A 25,325-nucleotide genomic window follows, 5' to 3' on the forward strand; every position below is an offset into this window, starting at 1 on the left:
GATTGAGACTCTGGGAGACGAGGCTAGAGAGGCAGCGGAGTGAGGTGTGAGAGCTAGGTGGTGGTGGTGGTGGCTGTGATGACGATGGCGGTGATTGAGAGCGAAGAAGAGGAAGAGAAACAAGAGAGGCGGCGGAGGCGGCGGTGGTGGTGGAAGTGGGTGCGGCTCTCGAGACCAAAGGCCAAACAGTGAGCGCAGCCGGTCGGAAGAGGGCAGGCCTGGCCCGGCGAGCACGTCACGAAGCCCCGAGAGGCCAGCAACAAAAAGCGAAGAGGGCGTAGCGGTGCGAGCGAGGGTCGACGTCGGGACGCAATTTCGATGGCGGCTTATTCGAGAGGGAATCTGGATGCTGGGGGTAGTAGCGGTGGCATCCACCAGGCCAGAGAGTCGTCGCGCCCGTCGTCCTGCGCAGCGCAAACCCAGCCCCGGCGGCAGCGGAGGTGCAAAGCGCAGGCGAACAAGAGGCCCCTTTTCGTCGTCGTCGTCGTCGTCGTCGTCGGCCGCTGGGGTTTTGGACGGGTGATGATGCAGACGGAATGAATTTGGGGTCGCGGGCACCCGGGGGTCGCAGTGCAGCAGAGAGGCGTCTGATACGGCGCCCAGGCTGGCGGAGACGGCGCTGGGATCTTCCTGCTGCGTACGTGCAACTAGCAGGTGTGGTGCGGTGCAAAAAAAGACGGGCGCGGGAGAGACCACAGGCAGGGGGAGCGGAGGGGAGGGGGGGTCCCCCAGTTTGCGGGAGACCAAGGCCAGAGGGGTGGGGATTATGCAATTAGCCACTCTGGCAGCGAGCAACAAGCGTCTGCAGCCGGCACCTGGTGTCGACAAGATATTTATGAGCCTGCCGCGGAAGCTCAAGGTTCATCGTCTGATCTGCACTAAGCGGGGCAATGCTTCTACTGAATTTCCGCCACGGAACCCAAACGTCGGTACCTGTTCAGCGAGCCCCGGAAAATTGGCCTGCCATTGTTTGGAGCAAGTGCTAGAGATACTCCAGCAGCTGCGAGGCATGCCATTTCATTGACGAAGTTTGAATACAACCGCCCACTTTCTTCTGTATTTCGCTCGACTCCTCGTGCCCACATGAGACGCGAGAGATGCCCAGGCGCCTAATCTTGGGTACCGACCGTTCTTCTTACCTGGTAGGTACCTTATGTAAGGGACATCTCTACTTCGTAGCTGCCAACCAACCACTAAGTGGCTTGCCGACGATACAGCCACGTGACTGCACACCGTGCCATCGGCACCGAAAAAGGTTATTCGTACTGTCGGGCCATATCTTGAACCGCGACGCGATTCTCGGCAGACTTTTTTCTTCTTCACCTCCAAACCTTGCCACAGCAAGTTTTTTTCGCGGTCACAACCCGCGCCATTGACAGGTCGGCGCGTGCGATGCAGAAGCATCTTTCCTGCCATGGAAACCTCTGATGCTCCTACTTGAGTAGTCGCTGCGCTCTTCGTGCTATTTCTGCATGCGCAAGGCCGGCGACAGTTCGCACATGGCCAGCTTCGGGAGAATTTTTTTCTCTTTTCCCCCCTTCATCTCGCAGCTAACCCAGCCAGCTCCAGTCATTCCCTTGTCGAGGTAAGATCTTCGCCCCGTTCCTATCTCCTGCATCTGCCCCTGGTTTCGCCCTTGCATGATGACACTACAAGAATTGTCTTCTTTTCCCAACTGAATCGACCATGAAGAAATTCAGTCTATTCGGGCCCTAGGCCTGTTACTTGCCAGTATCATTCGTCTGACTACACACCTGCAAGCAAACTTTTGCCAGCATTCTTACCATTTCGCTATTTTCTCTGGACTTTGTGTGTTAACAAGTCGTTGCAGTTTACACCTCATTCGCAAATGACACCCTCATGTGCAGGCAGGCTCTGTAGCTGTCCCCAAATGTAAGTCATTTCTCGGTCACTTCGGTCTGCCTCTGTTTCGTGATGAAATTTTCCATTCTATTCGCAGTTTCCACTCGAGTCCCGCTGAGCCTATGCTGGGATATATGAGGGTTAATAGTCTTCCTTGGATGTCTGATTTGACAGAAATCTTTTCTTGTTTTCAAACTCTGATCAGTCGCTTTGGAGTCACGAAGCTAACTCGGACAAAGGCCATAGGAGCCATCTAGGTAGGCCCATGCCACGTAGACAGTGGACACCGAAGTCCATGCTTAGTGGCAACATCTTCCAATTCAATACAATTTCATTTCTCAATGACCGTCTTCCCTGTGCCCGTGCCTGATGCTCATGACCTCGAGACCGAGTACTGTTATACGGCTAGCCAAATCCCCACGTTCTATCCCTACCTGTACCGTAATACCCCGACCCAGTTCCGGGATGCCACCCGCGTTTTACAATCGCAGAAAACCAAAACACCGTACGTTGAAAATCATGTCATGTCGGGTATCTCGCCCCGGTCATCATGCCACGCGCACCTCCTCCCGGGTCCCCTCGCGGCGCACCTTGCCGCCCACGATGCCCCTCCGGTTGCGCCCCGTGCGCCCCCTGCCCAGCCAGTTGAGCTTCAGGAGCTTGGCAAGCTCCACGATGCGCCGGTTGCCTTCGTCTGCGTCGCCCACGCCGCCCAGGCTCGACAGCACGCTCATGCACTGCAGCATGCGCCCCACCATGTCCGTCACCTGCTTCGAGTCCTCGACGTTTTGCTCGCGCACGCTGCTGAGCACCTGGACCCCCGACGGCGTAAAGGGCCGCACCGCCCCGTCGCTGGCGTGGCTGCCGAAGCTGACGTTGCTGACGGCCCGGCTGCGCCCGCGTTCCGACCCCTCGCCCAACAGCGTCGTGCTGCTCGAGTTGTACGAGCCCACCGACGGGTCGAGCGACATGGCGGTGCCTGGCCGTACCATGGACATGAAGGACTCTGACGGCGACGACGACAGGTTGTTCTCGACCATCGGCGACGCCAGCGCCATGTTGGCAAAGGACGAGGGCAGGAACTCGAGCGAGAGGCGGGAGAACATGCTCTTGAGCGTGTCATAGCGCGGCAGGATGACCACGTCGCGGTACGCGGCTAGGACGAGCCGCCGAATGTCGACCATGCTCGCAGCCAGCGCCGCCCGAGCTGGTTTCTCGGCCGGCAGCGGCGACGTCACGACGCCGCTCCAAAAGTCGCGAGCCTGTTCCGGGGTCAGGATGGCGCCGCAGCCCGAGACCTCGAGCTCGAGCGGCAAGAAGACTGACTGCATGTAGGGGAGGATCGAGGTAAAAGTGAAGAGCCAAAGCTCGACCAAAGTGGGCACGAAGTGGTCCTCCGGAGTCAGCCGCAGGGTGCGGTCCAGGGACGAGAAGCCCGTCTCGAGCAATTCGCGGACATCCTCGAGCATGCTTCCCGGCGACCTCTTGTGGATGCACCACTGAATGTGCATCTGCACCACCCTGTTGAAGTCCTCGACGGGGAGACGGAGGTCCTCGCCTTCGAAAATCACCAGCAGCTTGGCCTTTAGGTACGGCCACGCATCGTCCAGAGACACATGGTTCTGCAGACCGAGCTTCGCGGCGTCGACGGGGTCGTACAGAGTAGACTGCTGAGGCAATGGCGGCAAATTGCCCGTCCCGGACCAGTCTCCTTGGAGGTTGAACGTTGGCTCATGTTCCAGGCGGTTCTCGGATCGCTCGGCGAGCTTCTTCTCCTTCTTGGTCTTGGCGAAGCTCGAGGAGCCCGGACCAGGGCTGGCCGGGACATTGAAGCTGTACAGACTGCTCGGGGCGCTCGGGTCCGTCGGCTTCGAGTTGCTCGATGCTGATGACAGGGGCAGGTGGTACTCGTCTTTGAGCTTCTGCTTCTGCCGCGATAAGAAGTGGTGCTTCTTCTCCTTCTCCTTTTCCTTGCCCTTCTCTTCACCCAGCGTGTCGACGGGTCGGATCGTGGCCGAAGAGGAGTTGTTAAGATTGTAGATGGGTTGCGCGGAAAGGTCGACGAGACTGTTTGTGCTAAAGTTACCACGCTGCAGGGCGGAGAGCGCCGTCCCGATCTTGCCGGGGCTCGGCAGCGCCTTGTCCTTGATGTCCGCTTTGGCAGTGTTGACTTTTCCAGGACGGGAGAACAGCTTGACCTTTGGCTTATCCGCTTTGCTCGGAAGCTTGTCCGGCAGGGCCGGCGGAATGGGCGGGAAAGGTTGCGGGGATGTCGACTTTTCTCTCGGTGAGCTGTGTCCCGAGCGGGGGAAGGCGACGTTGGCCGCCGTGGTGGCCGTCGCGGAGTAGGAGCCACCTAGCCTGTCGCCGTGGTTCGCTCCGGCCAAGCTTGTGGTGTCGCGTGGCGAGCTCGCCTCTGTGAGGCTGAGCAGAGGCGGACTCAGCGGCACCTTACTCCCGCTGCCTCGGCGCAAGCCCTCGAGGGCCTCGCCGGGGAAAGGCACCGTCTGCGACCGCTGCCGTACGTGAGAGGGGTTCTGGTGAGACATGACGGCCGCCTTGGCCGCCATCTGACTGGCCGACAAGGCGCCCGAGGAAGCTGCCGCCGCCGCCGCCGCTGCCGCCGCCGCCTGGCTGGCCTGGCTCTTGCTCACCTGGGACAGGTTGGATATAGACGTCGACGGGAGGGTCGAGTCGAAGAGGCCCTGGGTGGCGGAGTGCTTCCTGGTGTGATGGCCCTTGAGCAGGGGTGACGTCAGGCCCGAGTTTGCCACACCACCCGTCCGGGAGAAGTTCTGGTGCGCAGCGGCGCCGGGGCTGGTGGTACTGGAAAGCGACGACGCCGCGAACTGGGTGTAGATGGGCGTCGTCGTCGTCGCCGTAGCCGGGGAGCCGATGCGGAGGGGAGGGGGGCGCGGGGGGCCAAGAGGCTGTTGCTGCTGGTGAGGCTTCACCGATGGACCGGGGAGGGCGGAGAAGCTGCCGGGCGCACGCAATTGAGGCCGCGATGGGGCTGGTGGCGGGAGTGGTAATTGTCCAGGCTGCATTGTCACGGATGCCGCGGTGGGGCTTGTCACATCTTGACTCGGGCTGGCGGATGAATGTTGGGGCGGAGCTTGGAGGAGATCTGTCCGTCGCGGGAGGGTGATGCTGTGACGGATATCAGACGATGATGGCCCCCACGCGTTTCATCAATCAAGGTCGGACGAGCGCGCGATGGATGCAGGTGGCGGCGAGGGGGGGATGGATGCTGTTCGATTTCGAGAAGACGGCGAGAGGCTGTCCAAAAGGAAAAAAGGGAGAGGCGGACGACGAAGAAGAAGGGGTGGAGGGAGCTGGGCATGGCCGGCGACGCCAAGGTCCGAGAGCCTCAGTAAAAGGCCTAAACGTGACAAACATGCCTGACGTAGCCTAGCGACCCCGCGCTAAACCCCTGCCCTGGTCACTGCCAGCCCTCAGCCCCCGCCCGTCCCTCGTATCCCAAACAACCTCGTGCACATTTCTCTCGCGTTCCCTACTTTCATCCATACCTTGGTTGTCCAGCTTTTGGTAGACAATCTATTTCTCGTCAGCGCAGCCAGAGATAGCCGTCTGACTTCCACCAGGCCCCACCATGACCACCCACGACAAGAATCCCAAGAGCCTGACAGCCACCTACACGTCGCCTTCCAACGAGCCCTTCACCGTCGCAACGGCCATCCCCGCGCCGCCGTCCGGCAGCGTCGCCGACAAGACCCAGTACCTCGAGGCCTTGCGCCAAGCCGTCGACGACGCCCAGGCGCAAATCAACAAGGAGCTGACGGCGCGCATGCAAGAGGACAACGCAGCCGCGGGCAACAAGATCGCCGCCAAGCTCGGCATCGACGAGGACAAAGAGGAGGAAAACTACGGCGAAGAGGTTCCGGATCAAGATTGAACGATGCCATTCCCGTCCTGTGCATTCCCCGCCGGCAAAACAAGACCGAATACATGCGCTCGAGGGTATTCCTGTACGATGCGAGCGGCCACCTCAAACGTCCCATAGACGACGCTCCAACGTGGAAGAGGGGAAAAGAGACAAAAGAGGACGACACAGCTAGTACATATGTCTAGAGGCCCTTTCCCCAGCTAGGGGCCCGCACCCTCGCCGACTTCTGTCCAGTCGCCCTACTCAAACAGCCGTAATGCACCGCCGTATTGTCCGGCAGGACAGCCACCACGCTCCCGCCGATCCTCATGGCCCCGCCGAGCTTTTTGTGGCAGACGACGCAGTGCCGCTCGTCGGTTATGGTGACGTGTCTGTTGCGGCCGCCCTGCCCGCCGGCCTCATCGTCGCCCAGGTGCAACCGAGCCGCCACTGATATGCTTTCGGCCTTGCGCAGACCCGCCACCACCCGAGACTCATTGACGAGGCTGGTGACTGACCGTATGCCACCTCGGAAGTAGGCCTCGAGGGCGCTGACGGGGAGATCGTCTGGGATTAGGCCCATCGTGGACGTTGCCGGGAGCCGAGAGCCATGCTTGGAGAGGAGGTCCAGCGCTGGCTCAAGCTGCTCCTTGTGGGGCCGTGGTGGCTTGAGATACAGCGACAAGAGAGTATGGTAGATGGATTTCGTGGCATCCTCGGGTATCACAAGTGAGGTCCCGTCATTCGAAGGCGACGCTGTGGTTTCCTGCGCTTTGTATAGGCGGTTGCAGTACCTATCTTGGTCAGTCGCACCGCCGTCTCCCGGTGAGAGAGCATGACCTACTCCTCAGCTTTGATGAAGTCCTTCATCTTGAAGACGTAAATCTCCAATGCCTCTCTGTGCTCGCCCATGTTGCTGAGAACAACGGCTCGCGCCTCGTAAAAGGCCGCGTCTAATGACTGTCAGCGTCGGCTCGGGCGTATGGTGGCGGTGCAGCTCGTACCGTCCTGGGGCATCAGCCCGAGCGCCTTGGTCAGGCTATACACTTGCCGTGAGTCTCGCAGAAAGCGGATACACTTGTCCATGAGGCTGTCCCACTCCCCCCCCCTGGTCGTATCGCCGAGGTTCTTAACGTACAGATCCACTAGGCGGTTGTGAAAGTCCGGCGTCATATCATCGAGCTCGTTAATGATGTGCTCCAAGTACTGCCGCTCCAAGCTCGTATCTACACTCTGGAGAAAGGAGATGACCTGGTCGCGAGGCAGGGTCTCGGCATTTTCCGTGTCGCCGACGAATATCTCCATGGCATAGCTGGGGTTGCTCTTGAGCGTCCAGGCCGCGTGCTCAAGGATCAAATCAATCGCGGAAGGCGGCAGGTTTTGCAGATACTGGATAGTGCGGTCTGGCCCATGTAGAGTCGGAGCAGCCTCGTCGGGTTCATCCGCCGAACCAAACTTGTGGAGGAGATCCAAAGCCTCCCTGTGCAGCTTCTTGCCGTAGAAAAAGTCGACCAGCTCCGTGAACCTGTTGTGCTCCCAAAGCTTCTCCTTGACCACCTCGGGATCGCAAAAGTTGGGTATGCGGAAGAGAGAGCCCGCCAGCAACGGCTGCGACAGCATGTAAGAGCGGAACAAAGTCGTATCGACCAGTCGAAACGTGTTGCAAAGCTCCTCCTCAAGCTTCTGCTCCGACTCGCTTTGCGTTGTCCGGAGAAACCTCTCAGCCACCTCTTCGGCCGAGCCCTGCCTGTCCAGCTGGGGCTTTAGCTTTCCCGTGACCGGGTCGATGACTCGCTGAAGACGCGCACGGGTTCCCGCGAGATAGCTGTTTAGTTCCAAGACTGCTTTGGTCAGATCTTTCCCATCGAGAGGCTTGTCCTCGGCCGCCGATGATTCCTTGGCACTCTCGGTGTCGTCCTCCTCTGCCGCCTCCTTCTTGGGCGATGCTATAGACGCCACGTCAGGTTGGTTTTTCTTGTGGGAACCCCGGAACAGCTTGGCAAAACCGCCCATGGGCTGTGGTAAGAGATGTTCGACAAACCCCTCTGAGCTTTCGGGGGCATCTGCATTCGGTTTTTTCCCCGAAACACCTTCGCCATCTCCATCTGCATCTCCACCCTGCCGTGCCCAGTGCGACAGCTCTCCGGCAATCTGGGGCGGATAAAGCCCGAGAACCCTCTCCGGGGGGGCATGGACGTCGTCCTCGTTCATCAGATCCATGGCTTGCCGGTACTTTTTCTGCTTGAAGAGCATCTCGGCCTTGAGCATCTTGACTTCTCGGAGCGTGTCCTTTTTATCCTTGAGAAGCGCATCCTCAAGCATGTTCAGCACGCTGATCGCCTCGTCGAACTTGCCGCCCTCGATGAGCTCTTGGACTTGCGAATCGTAACCCGTCGCCGCCATCTTCCACACGCATCGTTCGCTCGATATGTGAAACCCCTTGCCCGCATGCGCGAGGCTTACCGTCGGGGGTGGGAAGTGAAGCTGAGCGGCGCCTGGGAGCGAGATGCTCTGCAGCAACGACAGCGTGTCCGGGTTGCGAACCTCTAGAAAGCCTTTGGACGGTGGCTGGAGAGCCACGATGTACGGATAGGAATACCCGATGGATTCAGGCGCGGACGGCCATGGTATCTGCCTCCTCTCCAGGGGTTTCCCGTCGTCCTTGATGAAGAGTGTGTTGATATCCTTGGCCAAGAGTATCTCGCCGTCGGCGAGCTTGGCGGCGAGTGGCTTCGGCATATACCCACCAAGGCCCATGTAACCCATCCCTGCGCTACTAACCGCACCGAATCGGCTTCCCTGGCTTCCAGCCCCGACCGTCCCGGGGCTCACAATGTCCTCGAATTGTTGAGTGACAGAGTCGACAGTGACATAGCCTCCGTTCATGCCGCATACTAGCTTCGTCGCGTTTGTCCAAGTAACTGTCCGCACGGCTTCTGAGAGCACTATCTCTTTGACCTCATCGCCGAGCTCGCTCTCGTGCCAGCTCCATAGCAATAGCCGCCTTTTGACGGCGACGGCCAGGCGGCTGATGATTTCGGGTATGCCCGTGTCGGGGTCCTTGACGATGTTGGAAGTCACGGCGAAGCAGGACGCGTTCTTGGACCGGCTCAAGGTCTCGATGAGCTCGTATGTTTGCAAGTCGTAGAGAGACACATGGTAGTTTGAGAGCGAGACGATGGTGTTGGCCTCTTTGATGATGGCAAGCTGCTCTATCGCGCGCGTGGAGAACCTGTCGACTTCGCGCAATAGGTCCGTCGGCTTCCCAGGTGCCTGCGACGGGAGGTCTTGTCCGCGCTGAGGGGTGCTGGCGGTCTCGAGGCTGGGCTCGCCGGCGGGTGAAGGAGAGTCGTGTTGCGGCGAGGGAAGGTCGTTGAGGCGATAGACGCGGAGGGCACCACTGTTGAGGCCCACGAGAATACGGTCACCTGCGACTGCCTGTCAGCTCCCAGTCACGCGATCCCGATCCGACTGCTTCAACAATAAGAGGGCTAATGGAGTTCTTACCGTGCGCTAGGATGGTCTCAATCTTGGACCTATCCCGCTGCCGGAGCTCGATGATCGGCCGGGCAGTGAAGGCGGACAGCATGGCGCTGGCTGGCCAGCTCGGGGCCGCTGCGATTACCGTGGCGAGACACTCATGGAGCCGCCAGCGAGTTCGACGCCCATGGAAAGAACACGATTCAACAAATGGTTCGAGTTTGATGTCGCGCCAGGGAGCCGGAATGTAGCGGCCAGCATCGAAGTCGAGGGCGATGGTGGTGGCGTTCGGGGCGCCACTGCCGGGACCGCTTGGCGCGAGCAACCTTGCTGGATACAGTTCCACAGTGCGAATAGTTACGGTATGGTACCCCCAGCGAGCGAACGATAGTTTGTTCAACATGCTTCGTACAGTCGTATGTAGGCTTGGAACCCTCGCGTCCCAATTGTCATCAATCAATCAAATACATGGTTTTCACAGAAATGATCACGCAAGTCCCGCGTGCAACCCGCGTTGCATTTGGGGCTCATCCCCTCGTCGCGCTGCTTCAATCTAACCCGGCCAGCTGCAATATCCCGTACCCAAGCGTCATGACAACAGCCAGCGTCATGACGCTGCTTGGCACTCCCCTGCTGATGAAATGCTTGACCTGGAGATATCTCTGCCCGGCCGCGTCTTCCTTCATGATTGCGGCTGTCGCGCGTCAGCTGTTTATGCCACTTCTCCTCTCTCCTGTTTTCCGGGGACTTACTCATATTAGGGAAGCCACTGGTTGGCAAGCCCATGGCGGCACTGCACATGAGGACGCCGCCCATGACGAGCAGATTTGGGCGTGGCTGGTCCATTTCGGCGCCGACATCAAACACCAGCGGCAGGAAGATGAGGGCGGCGACCGTGTGGCTGATGAAGGTTGCAATGACTAGGATCAGGGTCGAGAAGACGGCCAAGACGCCGTACAAGCTCATGCCCTCCACCTTCTGCGAAACCACCTCGGCGACCAGGTGCAAGAGACCAGACGACCGGACCGCTTTGCCGAGGGACAGCCCTCCTGCAGCCAGGATAATGATGGTCCAGGGAAAATTGTTGAAGTCTTCCTTTGTGAGAACGCCAATTCCAAAGAAGAGCACGATCGGCATGATGGCAATCACACCCATGTCGCCAAAGACGCCTTCCATCTGGTGACTAGCGCACCACAAGGCTATCGTGATGACGGTAACTATCGACACGAACCACTGGACGCCGGTAAACGTCTCCTTCAGAGGTCGGATCGGGGCAATGGTGGTGCCCTTGCCGGGCTGAAAGGTCACCAGGAGAAGGAGCCATATGAGGACAAGGGAGACGGCCCCGACGGGGATGACGATGAAGAACCACTGCAGCCACGTCGGCTCGGGCTGCATGATGCCCATGGCCACAACGTTCTGAGGAGACGCAATAGGGGACAGCATGCCGCCAATGTTGGAAGCGAGGGCAATGCCAATGATGACGGCTTTGGACATGTTGGAATCGGACGGCAGCGTTCGTAGCATGGGCTGCCGCGCATCAGTCTGGGCATAGTCGAAGAAGTGAAGGCATGCATACCTCGATGATGGAGTAGCAGAGAACCGGAGCGGCGACGTTGCTGATGAGCATGGACGCGAAGGCGGCGACAAACATGTTGGCGATCAGGACCGTCTTGGGCAGCGTGCCGGCCTTGCTCAGGATGAGCGTCGCGAGCCGCTTGTCGATCTTGCATTTGGACAGCGCGGCCGCCAAGGTGAAGCCGCCGAGCAGCAGCATGATGACAGGAGTCCACATGGAGGCAAAGATTGCCTGCGTTGCTTCCTTGGAGTCGAGTCGCACCTGAGGCTTGCCGGGCTCCTCCTCACGGACGACCCTGAGGATGACGGACAAGAAGGGGATGAGCAGCGACGTTACGAAAAGCGGTATTGTCTACGTCGCGCGTTAGAGGAATGACTCTTGGTCGATGGGTCGTCAGCGCCGCCTTACCTCGGTGGCCCAGAGAATGCTCACGAAGACGAGCAGAGCCAGGCAGTTTTGCTGTTCCGGCTTTTCCAGAATCGGGACGAACAAGATGGCGAGGAAGATGGCGATGGAGGCGATGAGTGTGAGCATGGACCCGTTTGCCAGCCAGGTAGGTAGCGAGAGACGGCCAAGCGGGGTGCGAAACTGTTTATGCGAAGGCAAGCTGCCGTCGTCGCCTTGCAGCCGTTTCGGTGCTGCGCTCTGGTCCTGGCCCAGCAGCGACTGGCCGAACCTGGCCGCCTCAGCACGTCGCTCGATGCCGATGAGGTCTCGCCACACGGTGTTGCGCTCCCAGACGACATGCTCTCGCAAGTGAGACCGCAGGTCCTTTTTGGCAAGCTCTGCGTCGCCCCCCGTGACGACGTCGGCGTATGCGGACTCCATCTTGGTAATGTTGTCGTCGATGACCTTCTTGGTCTCATCCCTGAACGGATAGGCCGTGTCTACGTGCGTGCGGATGTAGACGGCTTTGAGTTCCTTGTCCAGGATCTTGTCAAACTTCTTGAGGACCTTGCCGAAGCCCGTCTTGTTGAGCTGGACGTAGGACTTGAGCTCGCAGAGCTGAACGTATAGACTGGCGATGCGCTTCTTGAGCATGATTGCCGACGAGTACAGCCCTGACGCGAACATGAGAGATGCATCTCCATAGTCAAAAGTGTTGCTGTGCCTGCGCGCCAGGCGCCCCTGCTCCGACGCCGCCATGTCATGGTGATGGCCGACATCGCCAGCGGTCTTCCTCCGGCCCGAATTGGCGCTCTTCGCCTTTGTCAGGCCGGTGGTCTCGTCATCGTCGCTCGCGCTGTCGATGTCATCCTCGTCATCGGATCCAGGGCCGGCAGGAAAGCTGTTTCCGCGATGGCCGTCGAGGGAGACTCTGCGCAGGATGGGCGGCCCATCCAACGAGGGACGGTCCCCGATGTCGCGGAGGAGCTGGGCAACCTCGTCCAGTAATTCGCCTTCCTTGGCGACATAGAAGGAGCAGATCTTCTCAAGCTCGATGTCGAGGGCCTTGCTGAAGACGTCCTCGGGGTCCTCACCGGCGATGAGAGGTCGAGACTCGGAGTCGCCAGCCCGACTTTGATGGACGGACTTTTCGAGCTGGTAGATACTAGAGGGAGAAGTCATGTCAGCGGCAGGATTGGGCGGGCGGCGGCGACGAGAGAGGGTTGACTGACAGTTTCTTGAGGTTGCTATATGCAATGTAGTGGCTGCTCCAGTCAGGAACAGCGTTGAACTGGATGCTATGAGAGAACTTCATGTCGTCACGCTCGTCGAGCCACTGGCGCTTGCGTAGTCGTTTCTGGCGTCTTCGGAGGGCGCGGTCGCGGGCGTCCTTTCGGGTCTGGATAGGGCGGTAGTCGTCAAGCTCATAGGCGGTGGCGTCGTGCAAGGGCGGGGAAAAGTCGGCGTCGTCGCGGTCAAGGCTCCCTCCTCGTTCACGGTGGCGGGCGGCCAAGGTTAAATTGGAATCGAAAGACGGGGGCCCCGTGCGAGGAACAGAGGAGGGAGTCTCGATGGCGAGCGGAGGCTGAATGGTTGCTGTGCTACTACAGCATGGGAGGAGGAAGAGCCTGGATAGGATGGGCAAAAGTGAGCCCTGTGGAATGGTGCGACGGCAGATCAACAAGGCCGCAGCTGGCTGCCCCGTCCGCCTTTGCTTTCTTGGACCAAGCTTGACGGTTTTCGGGCTGCATTCGTCTGTTACAGCCGCGACGGGGGCCCCCACGACAACGTGGTGGACAGCTGAGTTCAGCATCGAAAGAAAAGCGGGTTCCGGGAAGGCTGCTGCAAGCAACCCTATTCCCGCGCAGCCAATCAATCAGTTGCTTTTTAGAGGCTGTGTGGCTCTGTGTACCTGTGTGGCTCTGTGTGCCTCTGTCAGCGGGCGCCTCAACGCAGCTGACCCCCCTGGAAGGCCCGGGGCTTAGGGGGCATCAATCAAGCCTGCCGGGGCGGCCGCCATGTGATGGCAGCACGTTCCGGACTCGTTGGTCTTGAAACCTCGCCGCAACGGTTGCTGTTGCAGTCGCCGCCGAGCCCGTGCCGCCCTCGGTGCCCGTGACCTCCTCCGCTGCAACCACCGGTGGTGGCGGCGGGCGGGCGGGCGAGGGTACGGACGAGAGCGGCGTTGGTGACGAGACAAGAAAGCCATTGCCTGCCTTTGCGGATGTTGTTGGTTCAGCATGCCTGCTTTTTCCAGCCAACCGCCCCTTGTTGATTATCGAGGGCAGGACTTGGATGGAGCATGAGGGAGACGACGAGACCAGCGATGGAGCTGGAGACAGGAGTAGGGACTGCATGGATGGGCCGGCGGGCCATCCATGCGACGGCTTGGCTCGATCCGTCTCACCAGCCAAAGGCGCTCGCCAGTCGGCCAGCCCACCGAGGTGATTGCTTGACCGGCCACCGTTCTTCAGAAGGACCGGCGCAGACCGGAGAGATAATACACATTGCGCAATCAGACGAGGAACGTGAGAGGGGGAAGCGGCATCAAACGCAGGTGACGAGGGCAGGCGTATTCGCGACCATGGCTTCAAGGTCTTTTGAAAAGACGGAGGGGGGAGCAGAGGCAGGGGAGCAGAGGCATGGGAGCAGAGGCATGCGATGTATTGGCGATAATGACGGGTGAACGGCGTCATCTTGATGGAAAGCCGCGGCTGTACGGATACTGGGACTCGACTCGTGCATCGTCTTCCATGTACCGGAGCTATCCGACGGCCATCCTTCATGATTGCCTAGCCGAGGAGAAGGGCCAGGCGGGGGCGGGGAGGAGGGAGGGGAGAAGGGAGAGGGGGTAGAGCAATCAGATTAGATAAGATGGGGTCCGCTGGTGCTTTGCCGAATACAGTGTCAATTATTTGCCGGGAACACGGTGAGCTCAAGACAGTGTGGGTCACCGCTCGGCCTACTGTGCTCCGCCATCCTCAACGGCTACGAGACGAGAGATATAATAATGGCGCAAGTCAGGCGCACGACTCCACAGCTTACATGCGAAAAACTCTTTACCGGCTCGGTGCACGCCCGACTTTTTCCCCAACAAGCTCTCTGTGGAATGAGGCACCCGGCAAAGACGTCGACGGCCAACCGGGCTTTGCGCCGGCGAGGTTCACGGATCAGATAATCTCTCTCGGCGCCGGCCGCCAACCAGCGCCCGGCTCTCCCCTCCTTTAAGAAGCATACCTAGGTAGGTAGGTACAGTACCTACGGTAGTCCATAACAACATCAGCTTGTCGATGCTACTTGTTGGTCCCTCTGCAATGCTTCTATAATTATGCCGCCTGCACTCTGCACATCCCTGAGAATAATCCGATGCTCTCTGTTCGGAACGGCACACCGAGTACTCAGCATGCCATCGGCAGCCGGAATACACATACAATCCCTTGAGCCTGCACGGGGGAAAATGGCTCAGCCCGTACATGTATCTACAAGTACAGCTACACCAAAAGGCATGCATGGGTCGGGTCACGATGGACTGGGCCGGCGGATCTGATAAGCAGCCACCCCCCCTTTGCCCCGTAACCATCTATCCACTCACCAATCTTGGCTCGTCATCGAGAAAAAAGAGTCGATCAACGAGTCAGCCCTGCTTCTCGTCTCTCGCCTAGGCCGACTGCGGATACCAAGTGCAATAGTCAAGCAAGGCGGGTACCTTGACCAAAGCCCGAGGCCCGACGGCATCGGACCGCCTCGCAGTCCAGAGAGGGAGGTACTGTTAAACCCCTCTCCCCTCATCTCGAGCATTTCTCTCTCTCTGCTCTTTATTCCATCACTCGCCCTCTCCGCCTGGCCTTCTGCCTCTCCGTCTTGCGCGGCCCGAGAGCTCATGTTGTCGAGACCAGCCAAGAGGACAACTACCTGCATCAGGTCCGCTACAACATGAATGGCTTGGCAGACGCGCTTGTGCTGACCGCTTCTCGTGGGCCGTATAGTCTCAGCTTTGGCTGCCGCATCTCCGTCGCTGTTAGACAACAGCCGTCGACCCATCTCCTGACCGCTCGAGCGCAGCCAACGTTTGGCATATCGCGAAGCAGCAACAACAGGACTTGTCTAATCCTTCGTGGCCCGTCGCCTACAGCACCGACACGTCCCTCTGCTCGTTCATCCTTCCTACTGCCTCACCGCCTCGTGCAGCACCGACACTCTGCCATCTCCCTCGCCGGCACAGCGCACTTCTCTCATATCGCCAGCATGGGGTCGGTTCCGGGCGCAGACGCACCCACCGTCAAGGTCTTCATCGCCGGCGGCTCCTACTGCGGACTTTCGGCCGCCGTCAACCTCCTGGACCTCGGCCAAGGCCTGTCGCCGCGCATGGCCCAGAATCCCTACAACCACCATCCCGAATTGCCCCGGGTGAACTGGGACATCACCATTGCCGACGAGAGAGACGGCTTCTGTGGGTTTCTTCGCAAACAAACGCTCTGACTCGCACCTCTAACCATGGCCCCCGTGTCCAGACCACTTGATCGGTTCCCCGCTGGCTCTCGCCGACTCTGACTATGCCAAGAAGGCCTGGGTCAAGTTCCAAGATTTGCCCGGCCTGCAGAGCCTCCAAGTCAAGTTCGTACACGGGACCGTCTCTGGCGTCGACTGCCAGGCCAAAAAGGCCTTAACCGTGGACAAGGCGACCAAGGAGACCACCACCCATGCCTACGACTACTTCCTGGCTGCCACGGGTCTGAGAAGAGCATGGCCCGTGGTGCCACAGTCTCTAACCCGCAAACAGTATCTTGTCGAGGTGGACGAGCACGTCCACGCCGTCACAAATGCCCGGCATGGCGTTGTCGTGGTTGGCGGTGGGGCTGTGGGCATCGAGATGGCCGCCGAGTTGAAGCTCACTCAGCCCAGCGCTCAAGTCACGTTGGTCCACTCGCGCGAGAAGCTGTTGTCCTCGGAGGGCCTGTCGGATGAATGCAAGGACAAGGCCCTCGAGCTTCTGAAGGAGGCCGGCGTCGATGTAATCATGAACCAGCGCGTGGTCAGTTCTGACAAGGTCGAAACGCTAGACGGCTCTTCCAAATATGAGGTCAAGGTCACGGACGGGCGGAGGATATTTGCCAGCCAGGTCATCATGGCCCTGTCCAACAGCGTCGCCACCTCGTCCTATCTGCCTTCCTCGGCCCTCGACCAAGATGGATACGTCAAGATTGAAGCCAAGTACGTTGGCGACTTGTTTCTCGGCCGCTTCACGCCTCTCTCTTCTCAACAAGGCTGACACAGGCGTCTCTTTAGTCTTCGCTTCGTTCCGGGGACTCCCAATCACGAATATCACTTTTGCTCGGGCGATTTGGCCAGGTGGAGCGGCATCAAGCGCTGCGGGGTGGCCATGCACGGCGGTCATTACGTGGCGCAAAACATCCACAAGAGCATCCTGAAGGAGCGCTTCGGCCAGGAGCCGTCCTTTGTCGAGTTCCAGCCGGTGGTGCAACCCATGATTGGGCTGGCGGTCGGCAGGAAGGCCATTGCTTCGGGCCCCGATGGCACCACGTTTGGCGAGGACGTGCTGGAATCCTGCTTCCGGGATGATCTCGGTTTTACTAGTAAGTTTCTCCTGGAGTGTTGCCTTTGCTTGGTGAAGAAACACAGACACTGACTCTAAGGAAATGTTTAGTCTGCTGGGACTGGATGGGGCTGGGCGGCCGAAAGCAGGAGAACCTGACGGCGTGAAACGCCAAAGTCAAGGGATGAGCACGGTTGTCTGGCCATCTCTTTGCCTCGGCTGCCGTCGCTTCCCGCGCTCCTAAGACCAATTAGAAGGCAGGCGAGAAGATAATCAATGGGTGCTGGGATAAACGACGGATATGTGTCTCCTGAAGCCACTGAAGACATCTCGATCGACAAAATGATGGGCAGCGAATAAGATTCTTGTCTGATGTTTCTATATACTGAATGGGGGAGAAGGTTACGACGAGATGAAGGAAACTCAAAACGACAAAGGAAAAATGCAACCATAGATAGACAAGCGACACTGCATGACCGCGGACAACCAACCACTGGGTGCTTTGCCTCGAAAGTCCGCCATTACTCGCAGTCTCGCGTGAGAAAAACCCGAGCTTCATAGTCTGAAGCAAGGGCAAAGACCGAGCGCGGCCGTGACGGATCAGACTTTGCAGCAGTATAATAGGTAGCCAGACTTGCACTCGGCCTTCTGATATTGATGGGACATGTGGCTGGGACACGAGCTGCCGGTGCACCGCCCCACGATACGCTGGCCGAACCACGCACACTTCTGGGGCGGGTTCCATCGCGCCTCGAGATTGGGAGCTTGCTGCTCGGCATCCGGGGCGTGCTGTTCAGCGAGGCTTGCTGCTGCCCGGGGGAACCGCATCGTCGGTCAGCCTTGCGTGCTGCCAGGGTCAAGGCGTCGGGGATTGACAAGGGAGCGCAGACTTACGGGCCACCGCGGCCGTCGTGGCGGTTGCCAGGGCGAGGACGAGTGGGAGGAAATGCATCGTGGAGAGATGAGATGGTGGGCTTCGTGGTGTGCCAATGCGAGAAGACAGCCACAGATTGGATGGCACGATGGGTAGGTATAAGCCAAACAGAGACGGATAAAACCCTGTTCTGGTTGTTGTGATGGACGAGGCTGGTGATGGCTGATTACTTGTTGAGTCTGGCTTCGTTCGACGACCCGTGACGAGGAGCTACGACTCTATTTATACACATTTCTGGATAGATAGACGCAGAGAGTGTGACATCACAGCCCTCCTGGCAAGATGTTCACTTGGTCCTCTCCACGGACATTGCCCGCCCGGAAAAGATGCCGTTTCCAAGCACCGGCATTGCGCATCGAGTCGCTTGCATTACGATACAGACGACCATATCGACCCCCTTATCCCCCCCCCAGCCCCGCGCCCCGCGCCTCTTACCCGTGACGTCGGCGCTTCAGAACGCTCACTTACAGTTTTGCCAGGTTACGAGATGGAATTATTCTCTGGAATATTGCTCGAGAACCTCGTTTTGGCATATCGGAAGAGGTCGAGTGGGCAGCCGAGTGCCGTATCCGAGCCACCCCGGGGCGCGGGGGCCGCCGGATGCCGGAGTCGGGGTGCCGAGGGGGACGGCTTTTGGTTCCATGTGCTTTCACAACATACTGGCCTTCTGGGTCGGCCCTGTTCATGGCATACTGGACATATAACACAAACAGTCACGCGTAGCTTGATTGTCCGGTTTCTGTTGCCTCCTCTCCGTCTCCGCAGTGTCACGCGGCTCGCATTCCAGCCCAGCCTCCACGCCTCGTGGGGCCACGGAAACTGCCATCTCCCTTTCCTCCCTCGTCCCCTCTTATTCCCCCCCCTCCCCCGCGGGGGATAATGGAGGCGATGGGCTGAATTGCCGCTCGTTCCGCTCGTCGCGCTGCTCTCCTCCTCTTGTTAGTGGACAGACCGGGTAAGTCGACCGGTGGGGCAGGGGAGGATAGCCGGGCACTGGCCCTGATATGATGGGACTGGTGCCGATGACGGCAACAGACTGGTAACGGAGATCAACTCAGGCCAATATTGACTCGCCCCCGCCTCTGGAGCTTGCAGGAGCCGATGGGTCAGCCAGTCATTTCCCCCGTGTCCCGACTTGGCAAGACACTTTGATGAAGGGGTCATGTCCGCCAGTCACTTTGTGGGCTGAAGACACCATAACTTGACAGCAAGTTGATATTCATGGCACGCGTCTGTCAGCGCTGGATACCCAAAGACGCATCTCCCAACAGCTTCAGTGTCCAGCGGCCACCGTTGCCCTGAAGTCATGCGATGCCCCATCAAAGAACGAAGCCATCGCACAAACCATCAGGCAACACTTACGCTCACTGGCTTGATCTTCCTCACATCAATGTCTCGCCACGCGGCCGTGGCAACAAAGGCCACGACCAGCACCGACGTGCTGGTGATGAGCATGGCCTTCTGACCATCGCCATACGCGCGCTGGATGGCGGTGCGGGCCGGGGAACCGACGGGGTACGACAGCTGCACGTCCAGCCGGCCGTAGATGCTGTCGAGCTTGTCTAGTTCCGAGGAGGGCAGGTACTGGCGCAGCTTGCGCGGGAAGACGGCCTGCCAGATGGAGGCCGAGACGCTGAGGCCGACGGCGCCGCCAATAGCCGCGAACATGGCCTCAATGGCCAGCACGACGGCCACGTACTGCCGCGGCGCCGCGGCCATGACGGCCGTCTGCTCGCAGATGACCATGGTGCCGCCCGCGACGGCGATGAGGATCTGGCATAGAACGAGGAAGCCGATGTTGGCGTCGGGTTGGCGGGACTTGATCATCAGGCCCACGCCCAGGGCGCTCAGGGGCACGCCCAGGTACAGGGCCAGCCGTTTGAAGCGGCCAGTCCTGCGGATTACGAGGCCGACAACCAGGGACCATAGGCAGGACCCGATGTTGTATATCTGAGCCACATAGCTGGCTTGCGTGACGGAGAGGCCGTTGACGACCTGTAGGAAGGAGGGAAAGTAGGCGTCCCAGATAAAAAAGCTGACAAAGGTTGCGGAAGCAAGGACGCAGGCGCCTAAGAGAGTACGATCAACGAGGAGGGCGTAGGGAATGAAGTTGACCGAAGCGCCGTACCGCTCCCAGGCGGCGAACAGGACCACGAGGCACGCGCCGGCGCTGAGGAGGCCCAGGATCAGGGGAGAGCGCCAGCCCAGCTCTTGGTATGAGAAAATGTTCAAGGGCAGCAGCAAGAGCGCCAGGCCGGCCGAGAGCAGCAACAAGCCAATGACGTCGAACTCGCGGCCATAATGGACCAGGGCCCGAAGAGAAAATGGGCGGTGGCTGCCAGCCGTCGTCGTCGCCTTGTGGCCCCCCAGACCCAGCCTCTCGGCCTTGCGGTGGTGGTGCATAAAGAGCCCGTAGAGCGGCAAGGTGACGGCCGGGGTGACGACGGCAAAGACGGCAAAGGCCCATCGGAAGCCAGGCCCCCTCAGAAAGGCCTCGGAGAGGGGCCCAGCAAGCCATGCGGTGATGATGAAGGGGGAGCTCGAGTAGGCCATGACAAGCCCCCTGTTGCGTAGCGAGGAGGCGTCTGCGACAAAGACGGTCAGGCAGTAGCCCAGGCCGTTGAAGCCGACGGAGCAAAAGACGTGGGCAGCGGCGTAGGACGCGAGGCCGCGGCAGACGGCCATGAGGGCGTAGCCGAGGGTGGTGAGGAGGATGGACAAGAGGAAGCCTTGAGGCCGGCCGAAGACGTCGAGCACCCTTGCCAGCGTCAACTTGAAGACACCACCGACAATCTGGCTCATGATGTTGACGGTGGGCGTCAGCGAGTGCTGGCCAAAGGCCGACGTGACCCAGGGGCCGAGGGCCGTCGCGGCGCCCTGCTGCGTGCTGTCGACCAGGCAGACGATCCAGACCATGGCGTACGCGGCGACGAGGGCTGGCCGCGTCCAGACAAGGGTCGTCGCCTCCATATTCCGCACGCCGGCTTGCATCTCGTCGTCTTCTTCACGGTCGCCGTCGTCATTCTCTGCCAACAGGCGGCCAGCCATGTCCTCGGCCGACGGAGCAACGGAGCCGTATTCGTCACCGACGGCTCTCGGCGGAACAAAGGGCGTCGTCACATGGCTCATGCTGATGCTCGCCCTGAAAGCGGGCGGTGGGAAAAGAGCAGAGAGCGAGAGGGCGGTTTTAGGAAGGCGAGTGGGAAGCTCGAGGAGGAGAGCAAGGAGGTTGGGGGCAGGCCGACGCCGGCTTCGTAGCAAGTAAGCATCAGCCAGTCACGAAACTGTACGACAGGCTTGGACGGCAGTGGCAGGCCCCGAGCCTATAGGTCGATCCAGCCGCGAGCTTTGCAGAACCAAGAGCGTATGACAGCGGCCAAGCGCTTCCAAGCCGTCACACACTGCAGACGCCTCTCCGCCGCCAAGGGGCCACGGCTGCCATTGCAGGCTTGAGTCGGAGCGCGAGGTCGAGGAAAAGGGGGAGGGGCGGCATCGTCGTCCTTGCTGTGTGTTGGCGGGGGGGGGGGGACGTCCGCCTTGAATGCTCGGCCTAGCCGGTAGTGCCGAACGAAACTTCGGCCAGCCGAAACGAGGAGCCCGCTGAGCGACGAGGGGGAGAGGGGGGAGGAGAGGAGATGCCAGATAGATGCTGGTGGATTTATTATCAGATCACCCCGAGTACATGCATGCATGTACATGAAACGGTGATTGACGCAGGTACCGGTACTTGCTCGCAGGATCTTCCGTGCGGCATCTCGGGGGCACCGCGTCGGGCATCCTCGTAGCGGAACCTGAGGAGAGCAGCGAAGACGTGGGTGGGGTGGGGTCCTTTGTCCGAATAAAGTTATCAGATCCGTTGGCTTCCGCCAATGAAGTCGCCCCTTTTCCTCTACTCCGTACTCTGTAGGGAGTAATAACTGAAGTTACAACATGTGCGGATATGGTCATCGCAAGAAGGGTGCCTTCTTTGAACGCTTGATAGGGTTCAAAGATTTCATTTTACATTTATTCACCCGTCTGGCTTTTGTCTGTACATCTTCATATACGTGCTCCATCATCCATACCAACCCACTTCTACAACTTGGAACCACTCTCCCCCCTCCTCATCCGCGCCAGCACCTCGTTGCCCAGACTCGCCATCTCAAACTTGCGCACCTTGCCGCTCCCCGTCAGCGGCACGTCGCCCGGCACGCCGCCCTCGCCCAGCCACAGGACGTGTGTCGGCGACTTGTGCTTGCCCAGCACCGCCCGCACCCACTCGCGCACCTCGTCGTCGCCCGGCTTCGCCGCCCCGGGCCGCCGCTCCACGAACGCCCCGACCACCTCGCCGTAGTGCTGGTCCTTGAGCCCGACGACAATGGCCCGGTCGATGCTCGGGTGTGCCATGAGACGCTCCTCGATCTCGAGGGGGTAAATGTTTTCTCCGCCTGTTGCTAGCCCGTCAGCCCCAGCCTATCCGTCACAGGGAAGAGAGCAACGCACCCCGGATGATAATGTCTTTGAAGCGCCCCGTAATGGTGCAGTATCCCCTCTCGTCAAAGACGGCCTCGTCGCCCGTGTGAAGCCAGAGCACCCCGGCCGCGTCGCGCTCCATGACCTCGGCCGTCTTCTCCGGGTTGTTCCAGTACCCGGCCTGCAGCTGGTACCCGGCCATGCAAAGCTCGCCCCGGGCGCCGACGGGCACCGTTCGGCCCTCGGCGTCGACAATCTTTGCGTGCGCGTGCGGCATCAGCGTGCCCACCGTCGCCAGCCGCGTGTCCATGGCGTCGTCGGTGAAGGCGTTGAAGCACGTTGGCGACGCCTCCGTCAGCCCGTAGCTGCTCGTAAATTCGCTCATGCCGAACCGGTTCACCAACAGCTCCATCAGGTACCGCGGCACCGGCGCCCCCGCAATGATGCCCGTCCGCAGCCGCTCGCAGTTGAAGCCCGCGGGCGGCTCCGCCTGGAAGAGCGAGTCGAACATGGCCGGCACCCCGTGCACCGCCGTGCAGCTCTCGTCCGAGATGGCCCGCAGCGTCGCCGCAATGTCGAAGACCTCGGCGGGAAAGACAATCTTGGCCCCGTGCGTCACCACGGCCAAGAGGCCCAGCACGAGCCCGAAGCAGTGGAAAAGCGGCGGCGGGCAGCAGAGGACGTCGTCGGGCGTCAGACGCATCCGGTCGCCGATGAAGCGGGAATTATTGACGAGATTGCTGCGTCGCAAGGGTCAGCTCAGACCCGATGCCGTCACCATTGCCTAACAGCAAAAGACGCAAGATGAGAGGGGAAGAAGGGACAGAGCGTAGCACTCACTGATGGGTCAGCATGGCGGCCTTGGGCTGCCCTGTCGTGCCGCTGGTGAACTGGAGGTTGACGACCTGATGCGGCAGGACCTGGCTCATGGCACGGTGCAGTCGATCGCGGCCTCTCCGACGGCTGTTGCTGCTCGACCGAACGAGTTCATCGTAGGTCGTGTAGCCCGCAGCCTCGCCCCTGAGGATGACGACACGGACCGTGGGTGTCTTGACCGACGCCGGCTCACTGCCCTGCTTCTCGAGGGCGGCCAGAAGAGGCGCATTGTCGAGCTTTCCAATCGTCCGCGTCGTAAACAGCACCTTGCAGTCGGAGAAGCGCAGGCCGTAGAGGGCTTCTGTGGGCGTGTACGTGTTGTTGAGGATGACGAGCATGGCGCCCACCTTGGCCACGGCGAAGAAGACGGCCGCGTACTGCTCGCAGTTGCCGGCCATGATGCCCACGCGGTCCCCCGGCTCGACGCCCAGGTCCAGCAGCAGCGCCTGGGCCAGCAGCGTGCTCTGCTGGTGCAGGTCGTGGTAGGTCCAGCGCGCCCCCGTCCACGGCATCACCAGGCACTCATCGCCACCATGCCGGTAGGCCTGGAGCTCCAGCAGCTCGCCCAGCGTCAGGTCGACGAGGGGCGGATCCACAGGCCCGTGGAGGATAGACAGCTTCTGCGGCCGCGGTGTTGTTGCTGGCGTCGTCGCGGAAAGGTCCCTCTCGGTTCGTGTCTGCGTCGGGTTCTCCGTGGTTGACATGTTGATGACAAAAAGCTTCCCAAGCTATACTTGTATCCCAGGTCTCGACCTTTTTAGATAATTCTTTTCACAACAATCCGAGGGTCTCCTTTCGCTTCCCACGACGCAATCTCGACTCAGACTCTCTTGGTTGGGACTTGCACAGCACCAAGTGGAGGGGGAATGGAGGGGAGAGTGAGGCCTTCTTTCTGAGCTTCTCAAGTGCTCACGACTCCCGGCTCTGAGAAAATGGGCTTCCACTCTCCCTTCTCGATGGAGCCACCGGGTCCAGCGGATTCGACCCACTGCCGGTTGCACTATTACACCGATCCATCTCATAAAAGCCGCAAAGTGAGCACGGGATGGCCCGTCTTCGTACTGTACTTGGTATGTACGAGACCCTTGTGCCTTGAAATACGACTCATCCCACCTCTCGCCGCAATAAGCGACCAGGCCGGGCTACCACAATGCGCAGAGACGACTTTTTTCCCCGGTTTTCTCTGAATTGCGCGCAGCAGCAGGGTCCAACCGGTCTGGCGGCTCCCGTGTATCACAGGCCATCTCCGACGCTTGCCGACTCCGCCCGAGAGACTGCGGTCGTGCCAAGTGGTGCTTGGCCGACGCTGCCGGAAAGGGGAGGAAGAGGGGGTAAAGCGAGGTGGCCAAGATCTTATCTGATCATCAGATAAGATACCCTGCTCGTTGTACAGCACCGTACAGTACCTGCAGCACTGTACCTGCATACATCCAGACATGGTTAACTGTGCGAAGACTTCACGTACTGTACCCTACTACCCACCCATCCATCCGCGACTGCGCACATTTTTAGCTTTGAAGCCTCAAAACCGCAAATTCCACACCGAGACTCCTCGTCAGCTTGACCCCGACCACATCCGTTGGCGAAGGACTCTCTATCAGACGGACGAGTGAGTGAGTGGTTTCTCACCATATGCACACCAATTGTTACCGTGCATACAGACAAACTACTGTAATGCGCATTGTTGTCCGTTTGTACATAATCGGCAGAGTCTCACGGGTACTGATTCGGGGTCGAGATGGCTCTTGGCCGTACAGTGCATACGTGTTTATGTTCCCATGTACCGGTATGCGGCAATTCTTGGGAATTGGCACAGGATGTACCCCCATACAGTGTGAGGCACACTCAAGGTGCCCTAGAGAAGCATCCCGTATCATAACTCTCACGTAACTTACCGGCCAGACACATCCGTTGCCCGTCACCACCACCCAATCCAGGCATCAGGGCACGTTGCGGCTATGTCGTCTTGGCGCGCTCACATGCCACACCTACATCAACAAGACATTGCCCAGAGCGGGAGCCAAGATGCCTGGGGCCGTGCATCCGTCGCAACTCAAACCCAAACTCACTCTCTTCGGTATCAGCACTTGCCGGCATGTGCACCTACAGTACATATTATCATCCCTATTGTACGCTGCTGATATCCCAAGGCCGCAGCAAGCTTCGCGCCATGAACGAACCCTCAACTCACTCCGCCAGGCTTGTCCACGAACCAAGCATCAGGGCTTCCTGGTGAGTGCCTACGACCGCGAGCACCTCTGTCAGTGCTTGTCACGATTTGTACCGCGTCTCTGTTCGGCAGGCTGGGTCCTAC

The 25,325-nt window shown here is 59.7% G+C and overlaps 6 protein-coding genes across 6 annotated transcripts; 2 read left to right on the forward strand and 4 right to left on the reverse strand.

Annotated features, from left to right (window-relative positions):
- Nucleotides 1–2,411: 2,411 nt before the first annotated feature.
- HRG_00929 (hbrB-like domain-containing protein) lies at nucleotides 2,412–4,910 on the reverse strand (the record flags this gene model as incomplete). The annotated part of the gene is made up of 1 exon (XM_044859400.1): nucleotides 2,412–4,910. The coding sequence occupies one exon, from the start codon at nucleotides 4,908–4,910 to the stop codon at nucleotides 2,412–2,414; it is 2,499 nt and encodes an 832-aa protein (XP_044725800.1).
- Nucleotides 4,911–5,476: 566 nt separating this feature from the next.
- HRG_00930 (gon7 family domain-containing protein) lies at nucleotides 5,477–5,779 on the forward strand (the record flags this gene model as incomplete). The annotated part of the gene is made up of 1 exon (XM_044859401.1): nucleotides 5,477–5,779. The coding sequence occupies one exon, from the start codon at nucleotides 5,477–5,479 to the stop codon at nucleotides 5,777–5,779; it is 303 nt and encodes a 100-aa protein (XP_044725801.1).
- Nucleotides 5,780–5,951: 172 nt separating this feature from the next.
- HRG_00931 (SPX domain-containing protein) lies at nucleotides 5,952–13,008 on the reverse strand (the record flags this gene model as incomplete). Its single annotated transcript, XM_044859402.1, has 11 exons — nucleotides 5,952–6,543; nucleotides 6,594–6,702; nucleotides 6,754–7,812; nucleotides 7,867–9,177; nucleotides 9,257–9,528; nucleotides 9,812–9,923; nucleotides 9,982–10,412; nucleotides 10,461–10,759; nucleotides 10,809–11,159; nucleotides 11,217–12,360; nucleotides 12,428–13,008. 11 exons carry the CDS (start codon nucleotides 13,006–13,008, stop codon nucleotides 5,952–5,954), a joined length of 6,261 nt encoding a protein of 2,086 aa, XP_044725802.1.
- A 2,432-nt stretch (nucleotides 13,009–15,440) lies between these two features.
- On the forward strand, nucleotides 15,441–16,916 carry HRG_00932 (pyridine nucleotide-disulfide oxidoreductase domain-containing protein; the record flags this gene model as incomplete). Its single annotated transcript, XM_044859403.1, has 4 exons — nucleotides 15,441–15,645; nucleotides 15,707–16,406; nucleotides 16,482–16,789; nucleotides 16,861–16,916. 4 exons carry the CDS (start codon nucleotides 15,441–15,443, stop codon nucleotides 16,914–16,916), a joined length of 1,269 nt encoding a protein of 422 aa, XP_044725803.1.
- Nucleotides 16,917–19,030: 2,114 nt separating this feature from the next.
- On the reverse strand, nucleotides 19,031–20,812 carry HRG_00933 (major facilitator superfamily domain-containing protein; the record flags this gene model as incomplete). Its single annotated transcript, XM_044859404.1, has 1 exon — nucleotides 19,031–20,812. One exon carries the CDS (start codon nucleotides 20,810–20,812, stop codon nucleotides 19,031–19,033), a length of 1,782 nt encoding a protein of 593 aa, XP_044725804.1.
- Nucleotides 20,813–21,757: 945 nt separating this feature from the next.
- On the reverse strand, nucleotides 21,758–23,715 carry HRG_00934 (AMP-binding enzyme domain-containing protein; the record flags this gene model as incomplete). The annotated part of the gene is made up of 3 exons (XM_044859405.1): nucleotides 21,758–22,110; nucleotides 22,166–22,875; nucleotides 22,976–23,715. The coding sequence occupies 3 exons, from the start codon at nucleotides 23,713–23,715 to the stop codon at nucleotides 21,758–21,760; spliced, it is 1,803 nt and encodes a 600-aa protein (XP_044725805.1).
- Between the last annotated feature and the right edge of the window lie 1,610 nt (nucleotides 23,716–25,325).

Source organism: Hirsutella rhossiliensis (genome assembly GCF_020360975.1).
Source record: "Hirsutella rhossiliensis strain HR02 chromosome Unknown scaffold00001, whole genome shotgun sequence".
NCBI lineage: Eukaryota > Fungi > Ascomycota > Sordariomycetes > Hypocreales > Ophiocordycipitaceae > Hirsutella > Hirsutella rhossiliensis.